Here is a 16,143-nt window from a genome sequence, read left to right on the forward strand (position 1 = left end):
AAATTCTCATGCATTTCTTTCCCCTTACAGAAGTCGTCCCTATCCCTGACAGCCACCATGGAGACACCTGAAGCTGATCAAAGAAGTTTGACGATTTCTATCAATAGAAATGATCAGTGATCATGAGACAAACACTCCCATTTTTAAAAAATTTACTTATTTTATTTATTTATTTTTGGCTGCGTTGGGTCTTCGTCGCAGCGCACAGGCTTCTCACTGCGGTGGCTTCTCTTGTTGCGGAGCACGGTCTCTAGGCGCGCGGGCTTCAGTAGTTGCAGCACGCGGGCTCAGTAGTTGTGGCTCGCGGGCTCTAGAGCGCAGGCTCAGTAGTTGTGGCGCACGGGCGTAGCTGCTCCGCAGCATGTGGGATCTTCCCGGACCAGGGCTCGAACCCTTGTCCCCGGCATTGGCAGGCAATTCTTAACCACTGCACCACCAGGGAAGCCCCAAACCCTCCCTTTCAGAAGCAACTTCCCCTTCTACTCCGGGAGCTGGCATTCCCCCCACCCTCTTCTCCCTTGCGCACAGCTACCTCTTTTAACAAAAAGCTTTGCTTGCCTTAAGTCTTTTGGAAGCGATATTCATGTCTACGGTATTGCTGTCCAAGTATCTGGAAAGGGCCCGGGAACATGACACTCTCACTTCTTGGGAGAGGCCTCAGGATAAACCCAGCTTCTCCATCCTGAGGACAAAACTGAGGTCCAGAGAGCTGCAGTTGTCAGAGAAAATGAGAGCATGGACTTGGATGTGGGTGTAGGGCTTGGGCCCAGGCCTTTTCCTTTCCTGGGTGATGTGGGCTGGCGTTCACTTTTCTGAACGCTGTAGCCACAGTGGACGCAGCAAAAAGTCCTGTGGACCCACCATCTTGTGGCAAGTCCACTACTGTCAGAACATCTCACGACAGGCGTTTTCAGAATGATTTTGAAAGAAAAACTCGGGGACTGTTGCCTTATAGTTAGCACTTTAGGCAGACTTGTGAAATCGCAAATCACAGGAAAGGGCCTCCTAGCATCCTCAGTCCAAATGAGGGTGTTAAAGGCCTGTCCAAGGCAGTTGACAAAAGCTGGGACCGCATCTCAGCCTTCATGCCAAGGCTTGTTCCGCAAACAAGGATGGCAAAAATGAGAACTCGAGCTTTGATTTCCCTTCCTGTGCCTTTCCAGTACAGTAACAAATTATGCATCTTTGACTAGGTTTCGTGTTCTTAACACTGTTAAACTTTGGTGACATGATTATGCAATGGCGTCTCTGACATCTACTTAAATATTCCCACTTGAGATGAGAAAAGAGCAAGAAAATTCATTTAGTGAATAAGAAGTTCATCCTTGGTCCTGTTGAGGACGATTTTGCAATGTATGCCCAGCACATAGTGGCCTTAAGAAGGGTGGGATTTGAGATCAAAGAGACCTGGGTTCACATGCCAGCCACCTTCCTAGCTGATTGATGTAAAGGGTCTTTGTTTCTGGGAAAGAATAGTTTTAATTAGCATATTGTTTATATTGAAATGAAGTTTCAGTGAAACTTCAAAACATTTCTCTTTATATAACTAGCCTCAGAAACTTTTGTATGTTCACTTTAACTCTGCAAATGCAGTATTTGGTAAATGAATGAATGAATCAATGTAGAAAAAAGCTCTTTGGTTTTGGTCCTTAAATGCCTACAGACTTAGAAAGTGATGTAAATATACTACTATCCAAACCCGGGAGAACTTGGATTTGAAGAGTTCCAAAACGACTACTAAGAGGCAGTTCATTCTGTTGCCCATTTTGAGTGAGGGCAACAGTGTTCACTCATATTCGGGCTCTGTGATCTTGGCCACACCACTGCTGTCTCTGGGCCTCAGTGTCTTCCACTGCAAAGTGAATTCTGTCGACTAGACCAAGTTTTTCTTGCTTTGATCACTAGCCACAGCAAGAAATTAATTTTTCTTCATCACCTAGCTCACATTCACTTATATCCAAAACAAACTTCATGAAGCAATACTTATCCTTCATTTGTGCAATGCACTCTATTTCCTGCTGTATTTTCTCTTAATTTATATTTATTATGTATTTATTAATTTATTAAATGCTGTGCCACCTCCTTTGGTCATTTTACAGGATTCCCTCCAGGCAGTTCAGCCGGCTCACTAGTGGGAAACACTCTTTTTAAGAACTTTAGAGGCTGCCACGTCTTATGATGTAGGAAATAGTAAGAAATTAACAGTGCTCTGATTTTCCTTAGTGGATCCCCACCTAAGTTGTAAATGGAGCCTTAACTGGCCTCTTAATTTATCTTTTCCTGTAATAAAACTCATGACATTTCCTGACCAGTCTCCTACCCTTTAAGTGGAGAGTTGGCCTGGTTAGTACTGAAAAAATTTTTCCTGGTATTAACCTAGAAGAAACATAAAACGTCAACTATTTTTTGTGGGCCGTGCTGCAATGTTTACACGGTTCTGGCTGATCCTGTGTCCTTCAAAGAGTCGGAAAGCTTGGGGTGACCTGGGTTCTTCTGACTTGAAATATGCCAGGGCGGACAAGCAGTCTGTTAAGCAAAACCAAGACGCACCCAATTAAATACTTTGTTTGCACAGATGCAAAGGCATGGAAATTTATGTGGCAAGGTCTGAACGCCAAAGTTTGTTTTGTTTTTAATTACACACCTGACCAAATGCATAAAATCCCACAAAATGAATGTAGCGAAAATGTCATCTTTTGTATTTTTAGACTGAAATATGGAGCCCATAAAAGTGAGGCTGTCATGAATTTTCACATTTGGGGATAAAGTGACTTATAACCAGGAAAAAAAAAGTCTCCACACAGCCACATCTAACAGTGATAAACAGTTTTTAATCAGGCAATGAAACATGGAAAAAATATATTAGTAATCATTATAATAATTTCATTTGTGTGAGTATAACTTTTACAAATATTTACCTGACATATAAAAGGGAAATTACTTGTGCATATAAAATTTATGTAGATGATTTGTTCCACACAACACAATCCTGACAGCAGTAGTCAATGCAGCGTTAGATTCCTCCGGACGAGGCTCCTCACACACTTTGTGGCACCCGTGGGGACACAGTGGAAGCAGATGTGCAATTAATGAACATTTACTTGTTGGCACGTTAGTACACAGGGGTATCTACTGGCAAACACACACTTGCTAAAAGCGACACTGAAAAGGTTGCTGCTACCTCTGAGATTTCAAAGAAATGCCTGGATCCTGGCTCACTGGGTGGGAAGGACCAAGCCTGAGGCTGAAGAGTGTGAAATCTGCAGACCTTCCTGCACTGGGTCGGGGGCTGGTTTTGGAGCTCATATTTTTATATGTCCCCCTGCAAATTATTCACAGAGCATCAGTTAACAACGTGACTGGGAGATTCTCTGCGGAGCAGATTTCAGATGCCGCTAAAAGGCAGAGGGACAGAAAGTGGCATCTTCAAGGTTCTCAAGTGATGAATGGATACAGGGAAGGTTCAGACCACACCTCAGCACCAGGCCTGGTCTCCGCCGGCTGAGTCAGGGCGCTAGACGGACCGTCACAGGCCAGCATCGCACGCGACATCTCCATAGTACAACTATAACCAGAGTGTGTATATATATGTGTGTATATATATGTAGTAGCTGTAACCATATTATAGTTAATAAAGTCATTCCTTAGGAATCTTGCTTGTCCAAATCTAACTGCATGCTAAGAGGCACAGAAATGGGATTGCATTTGGACGAAAAAACTACGGAAAGTGCAATCTTTAGTCTCCAGAATGCTAGCTCTGGGCACTAGGGGGTGGGTCTTCGCTGGAAACTGTTGTTCATACAATCTTCCAGAGGAGATCCTTAGAGAGAAGGATCTAGCGTGACCATTCCTTTGCCTTTACTACATGGGAGACTCAAGGTTTGAGTGATAAGATGCTTTCTTCAAATCACTGGAATCTGGAGGTCAGTCAAACCTTTTTGGACAGAAGTCTCCTTAAAATACTTCTTTATGAAAATCTTTGAAGAAGATGACCCTATAGACTTTTGGCTTGACATTCCGGGATTCCCAGACTGTTATTTGTTCTTTGATAAGCAAATAATAATCTGCTATCTTTTAAATTCTTCAGAATATATACATCTTTACCCTAAAACACTTTGCTTGAATCATTTAATCCTTCAAACACCTAGTTTCTCTCTTCCCAACAAGAGGATAAAGTAAGAAACCACCCAAGTCCAAAAGCAAGCCTGCATGGTCACAAAACTACAAAGAAGAGACACCGGTCGTGGACAATTCATGAGATGGCTACCAACTGCAGCAAAAAACCAAAAGGAAAACAAAAGGGAGCTTTAGGGATTTTACTCCACTAAAAAAGGACGTGCTGAATCATTTCCAGTTAGTGCACACAGACTCACCATTGCCTGCTCATCACAACTCCATTTTGAGCTTTAGAGCCATCAAGTCCTCTGCTACCTTTCAATAAAATGAGTGCCCCACTCTGGCTGCACTGAGTCAGCCCAGGGACATTTGGGGCAGTTTACTCTGCTGGATTATAATCAGTCAGTAAGAATCCAAGGCCCGTACTAAAGTATCTAAGTATTTGTGTGAGAGTTGCAGAAAGTGTGGGACGCGTTAAAAAAGGTAACCGGCTGGAAAGAAGATTCAACTTGAGCCATCCTCCAAAATGAAAGGTAAATCTTCCCTTGGACTCCATATCAGTTTGGAAGGCTGCCAGGTCCTCAGAGTTTTTCACCATCATGTGCTTCTGCACTTCCTAATTTGGGCTAGGTCTGGAGATGCTAGAAGCCATGCGAGCCAACTGGGCTTCCCAGTGTTTCCAGGACGGTTTCACAGAACAGAAGGTCTGGGAAGGTTACTGGCTTCCAGGAGTGTCTCCAAATAAAGTAAATTTTGGGAGGGCTGACTGTAAATGACTAGCCAACCAAGTGACAAACTGTGCAGTCTGTCTTCCAATAGATCCTCCAATTAAAACACTTTTGGGTAAAGGCTATCTATCTATACTTTGGCAAAATGAAAAACTTAGGATATGGCTCTGGATCCAGAGCCTCAACAAGACCACTCATGTTCCCAAACCACCATCCAGGCCAGTGGCTTCCTCTCATTTTCCCTTCACGTTGGTCACAGGGAGTATTACCGTCTAGCTTACGAGTAATTTGGCCCGCCCATGTTTTGAAGCAAAATTCTAGGCCACATTCTTACTCTCCGGATTACTAAAAGTTTCTTTCTCCCCCTTATGTTTTTAGAAAAATAAACAAACATACTTCATCTGCCCAGTATATTCTCTTGATCTGCCAGCTGTACAAGCTACATTTTTCTTCTTGTTGGAGAATATCCATCTATTAAGTTAGAAGGAAGACCATTTCCTTGTAATGGTGATAGCTGAGAGGCCAGTGGCAAGTATTACTGAATAAGGGCCCTTGCATTTTCCTTACTCCCTAGGGCCTAGTTTTAAGGGGTCTCTTCTCACCAGTGTGCTTGGGAAAGATTGTTGTCACCTCTGTTTCAACACACAGCTACTTTCTCTTTTTCTACACAAGAAGCCTAAAAGAGAGGACTGTAGGTTTATAACAGAGACCCCTATAATAAGCCTTTCATGCATCAAACAGAGCAATACAAAACAGGTAAACACGGATATGTCACCAAAACACAGCAGCAAAAAGGTTTAGCAACGTTTCTTTCTGCAAAACGCAAAGTGAGTTTCTCTAGTCGTGGAGGATTGGAAGAGGCCGCAGTCACACTGCCTGGAGACACCTGCTCCTCCAGGGACACGGCTGTAGCAGGGCACTGACATCAAACCCGTGACTGCTTTCAGGGCCCAAATGATTGCCACATCACTTCTCCAAACACAGATCATTTCTCTTGTCCTGCTGTTGTTGTTTTGTACAAAATGTTAAGACGGTAGGCTTTAAAATACAGCCTAAGCACCAACTGTGAGAAATGCATATCGGTCAAACGGGACTTCTGGCTTTAAAAGACATTACTGACCTCCCTGGAGCTAAAGATTGCACCGGCGTGAATAGTACACGGCTAAAGAAAAAGTCATCTCGAAAGAGCTAGAGCGGGTCTCCACGAGGCACAACTCATTGCTGAAGTTGGGTCATGCAGTAGTTTTACAAGAAAAGTACGAAGACTTACGTGTACTGGAGATAATGCATATCACCGTGAAGACGCTCAGGGTGTTCAGATTAAGACAACAGAGTGCTTTAAAACACCTGTGTGGATTTGGTTTCGCCTATCAAATGGGAGGGGTTCACACGGGAAATTTCCAGTTGGGGGTTAAGGGCCCCGCCCCTCTGAACGGAGTCCAGGACCGGCTTGAGGAATTTGGTTTTGTGAGTAGGGACCTGCTCCCTGCACTCCCCTCCTCCAGTCTTCGAATGGCCTTGGTTTAAAAATATTCAAAACGCACTGATTTTTGGAGTGGCTCGCACGATGATTTTTCCTGCCCATTTGGTTGAAAATTCTACTATCTTTAAGTTTGCAACTTTTTCTTTTTTGCCTTTGGGGGAAAAAAATCTGAAGAACAATGCATCACACATTGCAAAAATCCAACATTTGCTTCACCTTACGATTGCTAATGGAGTTAATTAAATAAGATCATCTAAACCTTTGACAAGCAGACTTCCTTTGCATATTCCACATGGAGAGATAATAGAGAGCAAATGTCGATCTTGGAGCAACAAATGGAAGCGGAGGAGACTGACGGCTCTAGGACAGACTTGCCGAACCCCAGCTGTGAGGGGTCCCACAAAGTAGATGCCCTGGGTCTGAGGACTAACACAGAGGGGCTGCCTGCATCCAGGCTGAGAAGCGTCCAGATACGGGGCAACAGGACACTCTGGCCAACAGACTCCCTTATATGACACCTGAGTCTGAGGTTATGAGTCACGCCAGACATGGAGTCTGGGGGCTTCACCTCCCCAACCCCCCAAATTCTGACGTTGGCATTCTGAGACAGGACTCTGTTTCAAAATAGGGTTTTACATTTATGGAAATATGCCCTTCTGTAGAGAAGTTCTTATTTGATTTTGCTTCAGGGAAAAAAACAAAAACAAAACCCAGCAGCATATATAAATATGCGTGCGTGCGTGCATGCGCGCGTGTGAGAGAGAGCGTGTGTATAAATGGGTACTCAACTGGAAGTAACAATAGGCCAAATTACCTCCTCAAATGAAACCACGAATATTGAAAATTAAATGTAAAAGATGAAATAAATTTTTAAAAAAATCAGACAGGTGGTGGACAGGATATGGTCCCAAATAGAAACCATAAAATCATACGCTGAACGCACTTGGGGAAAGTAAAGATGACTTTAAAACAAACCAAAGATAGAGAATCCAGCCCAGACTGGGCAGCCCGTCTCACTGAGCCAGATGGGTCGGTCAGGCCACTCCTTCCGCGGCTGCGCAGTAAATCCTCCAGCGGCGCCTCCCGGGCGGGTGAGACGGCAGCAAAGCGGGACAGGCAGCGGTAGGTATGTGCTTTTGTAAAGTTCCGTGGTTTTTTTTTTTTTCTCTGCAAAGGGGCAATTATTCCTGGATAAGGCAAGATAATCGTGGTCACGAGAGAAGCAGCCAAATGCAGATCTGCTGAGCTAACAGGGGAGACTCAGTCCGTCTTTCCCAGCTTTGCAATCAGCTCGTCACAGATTTTCGTCAGTTCTTCAATTTCTTGGTTCTGAAAGATAAATGATGTGATGATGCAGCCTGTGTCCCGAGATAACGGATCACAGTGAAACCGTCCCCAGACTGGCTATGCTCCTCCCTAGGCATCCCAACTCAGTGGTTCTTAACTTTTCTGCATCAGAAACCCTTTAAAGAAAGGAAAGCTCTATACCTTCTCCCCTGAGAAACGGTCTTGTGTTCACAAAGTTACGCTTGTAGTGAGTAGGGGGTGAGGGTAATTACTGGCCCTCTGAAGTCTGTCCTTGAAGTCTGTTTGTCAAACTTCCTTGCTATCATAGGAATTACTTGGGGGTATTTGTAAAAAAAAAAAAAAAAAGTAGGGCCTCAGTTACGCTTGTAGTGAGTAGGGGGTGAGGGTAATTACTGGCCCTCTGAAGTCTGTCCTTGAAGTCTGTTTGTCAAACTTCCTTGCTATCATAGGAATTACTTGGGGGTATTTGTAAAAAAAAAAAAAAGTATCTGGGCCTCACTTGCTCCATCAGCATCCCCAGGGACCTGGGATTCCAGAGCCCAAGTATCCCAGGGGCCACTGTCTTAGGGGCTATCAGGCGCCATGATAAAAACCCCTGCCCTGGCTGAATGGATGCCACAGGCCTGACAACATGATTGGAGACACAGTAAGAAAAACACTAGAGGCGCAGAAAATGAAGTCTATGAGTCACTAATTAGCAAGAGAATGGGGATCTCTACCACCACTGATTTTTACTTCTGTAGCAGAGTTTCTCGAGGTAGCTTCGGAGCCTAACTAAACGTTTGGTCCTCTGAGCTTCAGTTAATGCAACCTCCTCTCTGTACCCTGCCTGTGGCCGGGTCCCACTAATACACCTGGGAGTATCTGTTGCCACCTGAGTCACTTCCCAAAGGAGCTGGACTGAAGCGTCTGTGCAGAGATAAGCCCCTTTCATCCGGACGACATGGGAGCTGCAGCCGAGGAGGAGAACCAAAGGTCTCGGTGGGTCCCCTCTTACCTTCTGCTGAAGGGCCCTTTCCAGGGACTCCACCTTCATCTGCTCTTTCCGGAGCCCCGCGTGGAGAGCGGCGCTCTCAGCCTTTGCTTTTGTTCGAACCTGAGCAATCTCCTCGTTGGCTCTGTTTATGGAACGAAGGGACAAAAAGCACATGGTTTGTCATCAGTCGCGGCTCACGGTCAGGATGCTAACCGCTGACACCTGTGACACAGAACGAGGAGAACTGACTCCACCAGAGGGGAAAAAGAGGAATTGGTGAGCTATATAATTCAATTTTAATTCATAAAAATTCAATTTACACACAACTGCTAAGGAGATTTCCATGATGCAAAAACCGATGGCAGAATCAACCTGAAAGGCACACGGGACCCCTCAACACTCACACGCCACTAGAAAACAGAATCACATGACGGTTTCTACAACAATCTTAGATTTTTTTTTTTAACCCAGTACAATAGCAGGTAGGATCTCTGGATTAACACAGCCAATGAGCCAGGATACTAACCACTGGCATCTATGAAACACAGATCTACAAGCAACTTTATTAATTAAAAAATCTCGGGGGCTTCCCTGGTGGCGCAGTGGTTGAGAGTCCGCCTGCCGATGCAGGGGACGCGGGTTCGTGCCCCGGTCCGGGAGGATCCCGCGTGCCGCGGAGCGGCCGGGCCCGTGAGCCGTGGCCGCTGAGCCTGCGCGTCCGGAGCCTGTGCTCCGCAACGGGAGAGGCCACAGCGGTGAGAGGCCCGCGCGTACCGCAAAAAAAAAAAAAAAATCTCCATTAAAAAAGGAGATTCTCACATTTAAAAAATGGTAATTATGTGACATGATGGAGCATTAGCTAACTCTATGGTGATACGTATAGAAATCTGTCAAATCGATGTGGTACACCTTAAACTTACACAATGTCTTATGTCAATTATAGCTCAACACAGCTGGGGTGGGGGGAAAAGAAGGGGAAAAAGGATGTCTGGAAGGATAAAAGAACGATTTCCTTGGGTGAGTAAAGAGGTGGGAACCCACTGGGAGGGGGAGGGGGTGGGAGGGAGAGACTATCTTTTCATTCTTTTTACTGTCTGAACTTTGTGAAGAGTCCACCTATTCAAAAAACTACATAAGACACACAGGTACAAGTGCAACCTGGAGTTGCAAAATAGTGATTTATTTTTCTTGTCTGTCAGTCTTCCCACAACATCACGAAAAGTGAAATTCTTATGCACAAGCTCTTACTTGTCCAGTTTTTCCTCCGCATGGATTTTCAGGGCCTGATACCGCTGCTCTTCTTGTTTAACTCTGGCTAAGTAATCCTGAGCACATTTTTTCAAGGCTTCTTCATTCTGTTCCCAAGTGACAATTTAAAATGAAAGAAACAAGTCATTTTGTTTTCCTTCTACTAGTAACATACCACATATCAGGGTTTTCATTTTTTTAAAAAATGAATAAACCGAATGCATTCAGATGCCTCCAAATAAGACTCCAAGGTAGTCTGAAACAGGCACAAATAATTCTCACTGAAGAAACTGTAGATAACTTCTTCATGTGTTAACTTTCAAATCATACAGTAAGTTACACCGACACACCTGCTTTAGGAAGGGCAGATGTTCAAAACTGAAAGGCAATCTGATCCCCATTTTAGACAAACCGGACAGTCATTTTTATGGTTAATATGAAAAAAAAAAAAAGTGTTCACTGCCATAAATGTGTCTTAGTGATAGTGTACAACCAAATCAAATCAATATGGCCACTTACACTAAATTTGAAACTTTACACTTAACTTTCTTCCAGAATATGCAGCCTGTATTTTTCAGTGCTATGGCTTGACTCCCTTTTACTTTTACTAACATTAAATTGGTGAATGATCAAAAAGAACATTTCTAGAATTCTCCTAAGTCTGAGGGTCCCACGGTTCTTACGCTCCGTGCCACACTCTGGTCGTGTCCAAGGCTTCCTGACCTGACCCAGGAGAGGAATGACCAAGACAAGCCACCCAGGGGCCCCGATTCCCTGTTTCTAGGCCACCTGCACCTCTGGCACATGCATATGAAGACCCATTACCAAGAAGACACACCACCAGGGAGGCAGAAGGCAAAGGGCGGGCTACCTTCTTGAACCCTTCCAGGACGCCTTTCAGGTTCTCGTATCTCCTGAACAGGTCGGAGAGGGACCTTTCCACCGAGTTTAGGTCGGCCAGGGCCTGCTCCTTCTCCACGGTCAGCTGCTGGAAGCTCTTCTGAGAGGTCATGCTCGTCCTCTGTTCATCTTCTGTGAGTCATGATCAGAAGCAACGCACGTTCTCTCAACACACAGCTCACAGCCGCCCTCCCGAGCCACCAAGCAGTACGCTGGGTCGGGGAACCCAGCAGGGAAGGTGACAAAGGTTCCACCCTCAAGGACTGACTTTCTGGTGGCGGAGACATGGTGACAGGTCGGGGCAGGGGAAACACAGCCGGGCAAGAGGGGTGAGCAGTCTCTGTCAGAGGAGAGATGTGAGCGGAGACCCAGAGGAGCTGAGGGTGGGAGCCATGCATCTACCCAGGCGTCAGGTGATGTGGACGGCAGAAAATATCATCTCGCCGCCTAAGTTAATGCAGAAAGACCTGACTGACTTAGGGAGTCGGTCCTTGCAACAGAGGCTGCAAGAGGTTCTAAATGCAATGCAGGAGGGTGAAGCGCTGTCCTTTTCTAAAGGCACCGATGGGTCTGGCGCAGGGAAAGCACCACCTGCAGCGGAGTGAGGCCGCTGCATAGAGCAGAGACGTCCCCCCGGGGGTACGAAGGACGAGGTGAGGTGAGGCCACCCACCCTGGTGCTGGAACTCGAGTGTCTGCCGTCCTCTAAAAGGAACCTAACGACGGTGATCCTCATTATCTGCAGATTCCCTGCTCGCTATTTCTATGTGTAGCCCCCAAATCAGTATGTGTGGTGCGCCCCCGGCCGTTCGGGGACACGCGTGGAATGCCAGAGAACCGGAGTCACCTGCCGGGCATGTTCTCGGCTGAAGCTGGACAAGGCGATGCTCTGCCTCGTTTCATACTGCAAACAAGTGTCCTTTTCAGTCTACTTAGGGCCACGTTTTTGGCATTTTTGTGCTTCCTGTTGGAGATTTTGAAATGGGCCCCAAGCCTAGGCTGCGGGGCTGTCTCGTGTCCTAAGAGCCACAGGGCTGGAGGTGTCTTAGGGGGAAAACACGTGTGAGGTGAGCTCTGTCCTGGCATGAACTGCAGCACTGGCCGTGAGCTCAATGTTAATGAGCCAACAGTACACCTTAAATAAGGTGTCTTTAGACAGGAACACCCATAAGGCAAGCTTTCCTGAGGATCAGTGATTCAGTATCGGCTAATTCAGTGTTTGGGCAACTTCATCAACTACTGCAAATAATAAGAATCGCTTGTATCTCCGGGATGGACAAACTGATGTTTATATTCTGATTTGAAGATCACCTCTGGATCCCATGGCTCATACCCTAGAAAAAAACTTCCTTACCGATCATTTGGGCGATGGTCTTCTCATACTCAGCCACAATTTTCCTTAAACAAACAAACAAACAAAAACTCTTATCAGAAGAGAATTTTATTAACAATGGAAGTTGGAGAAACGCTGCCCCAAACAATTAAACACATTAACATGTACTGACAAATTTACATAACCCAGTTACCTGCTTTGGGGCTCCTCCTTTTCTTACGCTTAACCTAAGATTTGTTAATGTTCAGAAAGGTTTTTCTCGAGATTTTGTTTCACAAGGTTTTTGTTCTATTTATAGAAACAACTGCCTTCACCTTTTCTTTGCACTTGTGTGAATGACCCCAAGGCAATATGTGAATTCTGCTTAGAGAAGTGAATCTTTTACACAATAAGTTAATGACATTCTTGGGCTCTTCCTGAGAGATCTGACCTGAGTTCAGGCTTCCCCCGGCCCCAAACCACTCTTACAGGCAGTGGGTCCCCTCTAATTCAGATCCAGGTTTTATTTGATTGTCCTAATTCCAGAAGTATTTCAGTTATTCAAAGAGTTTGCTTAAAGATCGCCCTGTCGTGTTAACCTTTCTTTTAGGGAAATGCAGTGTTTTCCTGATCCTGCCCAGTGACGGGTGCCCCTCCCTGTGACCTCATCCCCCATCGTGAGAAGTGACCACTCCCCCGCCCCTCACGGGTGGCGCCCATCACGCTGACCCTGCATCCAAGTTCTTACGATGGCTGCCGTAAGCTCCCCGGGGTCAGGGGCCGTGCCTTCCTCCCCACCATGCCAGCACAGGGACTTACACCCAGTAAATGCTCAAGAAACCAAATAATACAAGAGCCACAAATTAGAGTGGACACATTTAAAATGGTTCTTAATCATTCAAGTGCCGACTGCACAGTTTACAAATTATTTATGCCCCCCACTCTTTGATGCCATCTTTAGTTATTTCACCGCTCCTAACTCTAGGGAGTGAGCAGCAAAAATAAAAAGACTCCAATGTAAAGTCAGTTTTGTTTCCTGTTAACATGCTTTTTATTATCTATTTCGTGGTTGTGAAATCTGAAGCTACCATGTATATAATTCGTTTTAGAAATTATAGTGTTTCCATAATTGAGTATGTCAATAAATCTCTGTATTTCTGTTATTATATCAAATATCAGATGGATATTTTTGCACAAATGTGTCTTTTCAAAAGACAAGAATTATGTGGGTTCTGCTTATTTGCAATGTTCTGAACAACCCAAAATGAGCTACAGCATTTGAATACAATAACTGGTCGGTAATCCTCAGGAAATGACACCATCAGTCACAAATTAAGGTGCAAATAGCAAAGCCCTCGAGTTCTCAACAGCTGGTTCTGTGTAAGCAAATACTGTCATCACTTCTTTTGTATTAAATCTAAAAATGCGTAAAGGTACCCACCCCTCCCCCAAACCTCCAGTCTAACCTCATCTCCAAGACTTCTTGTCGGGTTTCTTCGTATTTTTTCTTCCATTCATTTGCTTCCATCTCTTTAGTGATTATCTAGATTATAATGGAGATAAAGCTTGGTTTTACCTACTCAGTCTCTTGAATTGAAGACTAGAGCCTGAAAACAACACACAACCAGGTCCATCTGAAGGCAGTCAACCTACATGAGGAATAAAAAACCCTCGACATTTGTGTATAATGCTCACAAACACTGGGGAAATGCTCTCAGCTGCAGAGGATGCTGGAACGTGGTCACCAGGATGAAGGTGACCAGAACCTCTCCCAGGAAAGCTCCAAGTGGTTATTACCACCTCTGTAAACTCCAGTTCAGTCCGGGGTCTGGCTATCAGCCCAGAACCCTGCTGGGTCAGGACGCCAACAGCTGAGCCATTTGTCTGGCAGAGGCTCATCTTAACCAAGGGAGATGCCAGAGCACCAATTTATTTAGGCTGAGAAATGAAACTGCCACAAAATCAGAGCGGTGGAAGTCGGCCTGGCCAGACAGTCTCTTTCTGCAGAGATTTCGGAATGAGTCAGAATGGGGCCCCGAAGCTCCTCTAGGCAGAGGCGTCCATCTCACTGTTGGCAAGATCTTGCTCACCAGATCAGAACCCATATCGCCGCGTTTAGGAGGCTCATGCTAACTGGAAAGAAACACTCTAAATTCATGGCCTCAAATGCCATTTGCCCTGCACAGAGCTCAGATGGGCATCTATGGTTCTCCTGTGATTATATGTCTCTGTGCTTCTTTCCAGTTGGTACAGTCTTTATTTTGGTGCCATCAATCAGGATCTCAAGAACTAGAAGCCAACCTGTCTGCTTCAGGGAATCAGGCACATCTTTGATGCATCTGGTGGTCCTCTTATAGTTTTAACTCTCAGGAGAAAGAAGTCATTTTTCTCAATTACAAGATTTTGTAGGGCCCTCCTTACCACAGCGCCTAAGTTTTGACAACCTAAGCTGACACCCCTAATTACCAACTTATTGCTATGTTTTAACAGTTCAAAAGACCTAGGTCAGAGGTACTTAACCACTCTCATTATACTATAAAAATATTATAAAATATTATAAAAATTAAGTCGCCACACTGAGGGAATTACCTTCTTAAAAAAAGGTGGACTCATCAAGAAACACACAAACCAAACACATAAAATACAGCAGAGAAACACAACAGAGGAGGGAGGTAACTGATTAATGGTACCTAACAGTGTCTTTCATATTTTCCAGATCACCCAGGAAAGGCCTAGCAGAGATCTATTTTGAACAGAAGATGTTCAATAAACACGATACAGGGATTCGAGAGTTGAGTTCTTTAATTAAAGAATGGATGAAGGGATTATAGGCATTAAGATGTGAGAGGAAGTCTGCTGGGGACTTTTGGGAAAGTCCTAAAAAAGAGGACTTTGCTCCTAAAGAGAGGCGTATGGCGAGAATTAGACGTTTTCTAATGCTAGGCATTGATGTCTGCAGTGTGAAGCATGGAGCTGCAGCAGCCATCTTAGGACCATGAGGGGAGCTGACCTATGACATTGAAGGGGGCAGACCAGTACACTGAAGATGAAATGGCAAGAACTTAAGTCCTTGACGACCCAATCTGGCTGTGGGACACTATACAGATGAGAAAAAGAAGTAGGCACGCGGGCTTCCCTGGTGGCGCAGTGGTTAAGAATCTGCCTGCCAATGCAGGTGACACGGGTTCGAACCCTGGTCCGGGAAGATCCCACATGCTGTGGAGCAACTAAGCCCGTGAGCCACAACTACTGAGCCCGTGAGCCACAACTACTGAGCCTGCGTGCTGCAACTACTGAAGCCCGTGCGCTGCAACTACTGAAGCCCGTGCGCCTAGAGCCCGTACTCTGCAACAAGTGAAGCCAATGCAATGAGAAGCCCGCGCACCGCAATGAAGGGTAGCCCCCGCTCGCCGCAACTAAAGAAAGCCCGCATGCAGCAACTAAGACCCAATGCAGCCAAAAAATAAATCGATAAAATAAACTTAAAAATAATAATAATAAATAAATAAATTTATAAAAAGAAAAAGAAGTAGGCATGCATTAACTACTAATATGGAATGATCACCATGATGTATTTTTAAGTGAGAAAAGCAAGGTACAGAATGGTATATGTAGTATTCTACCATTTGTCTAAAAGGGGGAAGAAAAGATATATATATTTATAATTGCTTGTTTCTGAATAAAATAACTCTGAAAGGAAAAAAAAAAGAAAAAAACGAATGGATGAAGGTAGGAAACAATGTTACATTCCTGCAAGTCTAGAATTTAAGAAACTTTTAGGCACAAGCATATATCCTCTGTGACATGAAGGTGCTGATTTAGTTACATACGTGGGTAAAGTTGGCAAAATGCGATATGTAAAACTTCAGGGCTAAAAGATAAAGAAGCGTACAAAAGTTCTCAAGGATATTTCCAAGCGTCAGCTTTGCCCTCTGGATACCAGGAGGCCAGGAATCCAGCTCCAACGAGGCGTTTTACAGGGAGCCCTTTATACGAGCTACAAGTGGAGGAAACAGGGACTTCCAGCCGGGGAGAAAGAACTCAAGCCAGCAGAGATGGAAGCTACCCACTGG

The 16,143-nt window shown here is 44.9% G+C and overlaps 1 protein-coding gene across 8 annotated transcripts in view; it reads right to left on the reverse strand.

Moving 5' to 3' along the window:
* Positions 1 to 7,089: 7,089 nt before the first annotated feature.
* Positions 7,090 to 16,143, reverse strand: part of TACC1 (transforming acidic coiled-coil containing protein 1) — a 109,799-nt gene continuing 100,745 nt past the window's right edge. For 7 of the 8 annotated variants that reach the window (XM_055081342.1, XM_028481662.2, XM_007127447.4 and 4 more), the window contains 6 exons: positions 13,537 to 13,613; positions 12,113 to 12,156; positions 10,731 to 10,891; positions 9,860 to 9,966; positions 8,633 to 8,753; positions 7,090 to 7,656 (listed from right to left, as the gene is read on the reverse strand). In XM_055081342.1, coding sequence (XP_054937317.1) covers positions 7,588 to 7,656; positions 8,633 to 8,753; positions 9,860 to 9,966; positions 10,731 to 10,891; positions 12,113 to 12,156; positions 13,537 to 13,613 — 579 coding nt within the window. In that variant the 3' untranslated portion in view covers positions 7,090 to 7,587. The other variant, XM_055081341.1, reaches the window with a different exon arrangement.

This window comes from Physeter macrocephalus, chromosome 20 (genome assembly GCF_002837175.3).
Source record: "Physeter macrocephalus isolate SW-GA chromosome 20, ASM283717v5, whole genome shotgun sequence".
NCBI classification, from domain to species: domain Eukaryota; kingdom Metazoa; phylum Chordata; class Mammalia; order Artiodactyla; family Physeteridae; genus Physeter; species Physeter macrocephalus.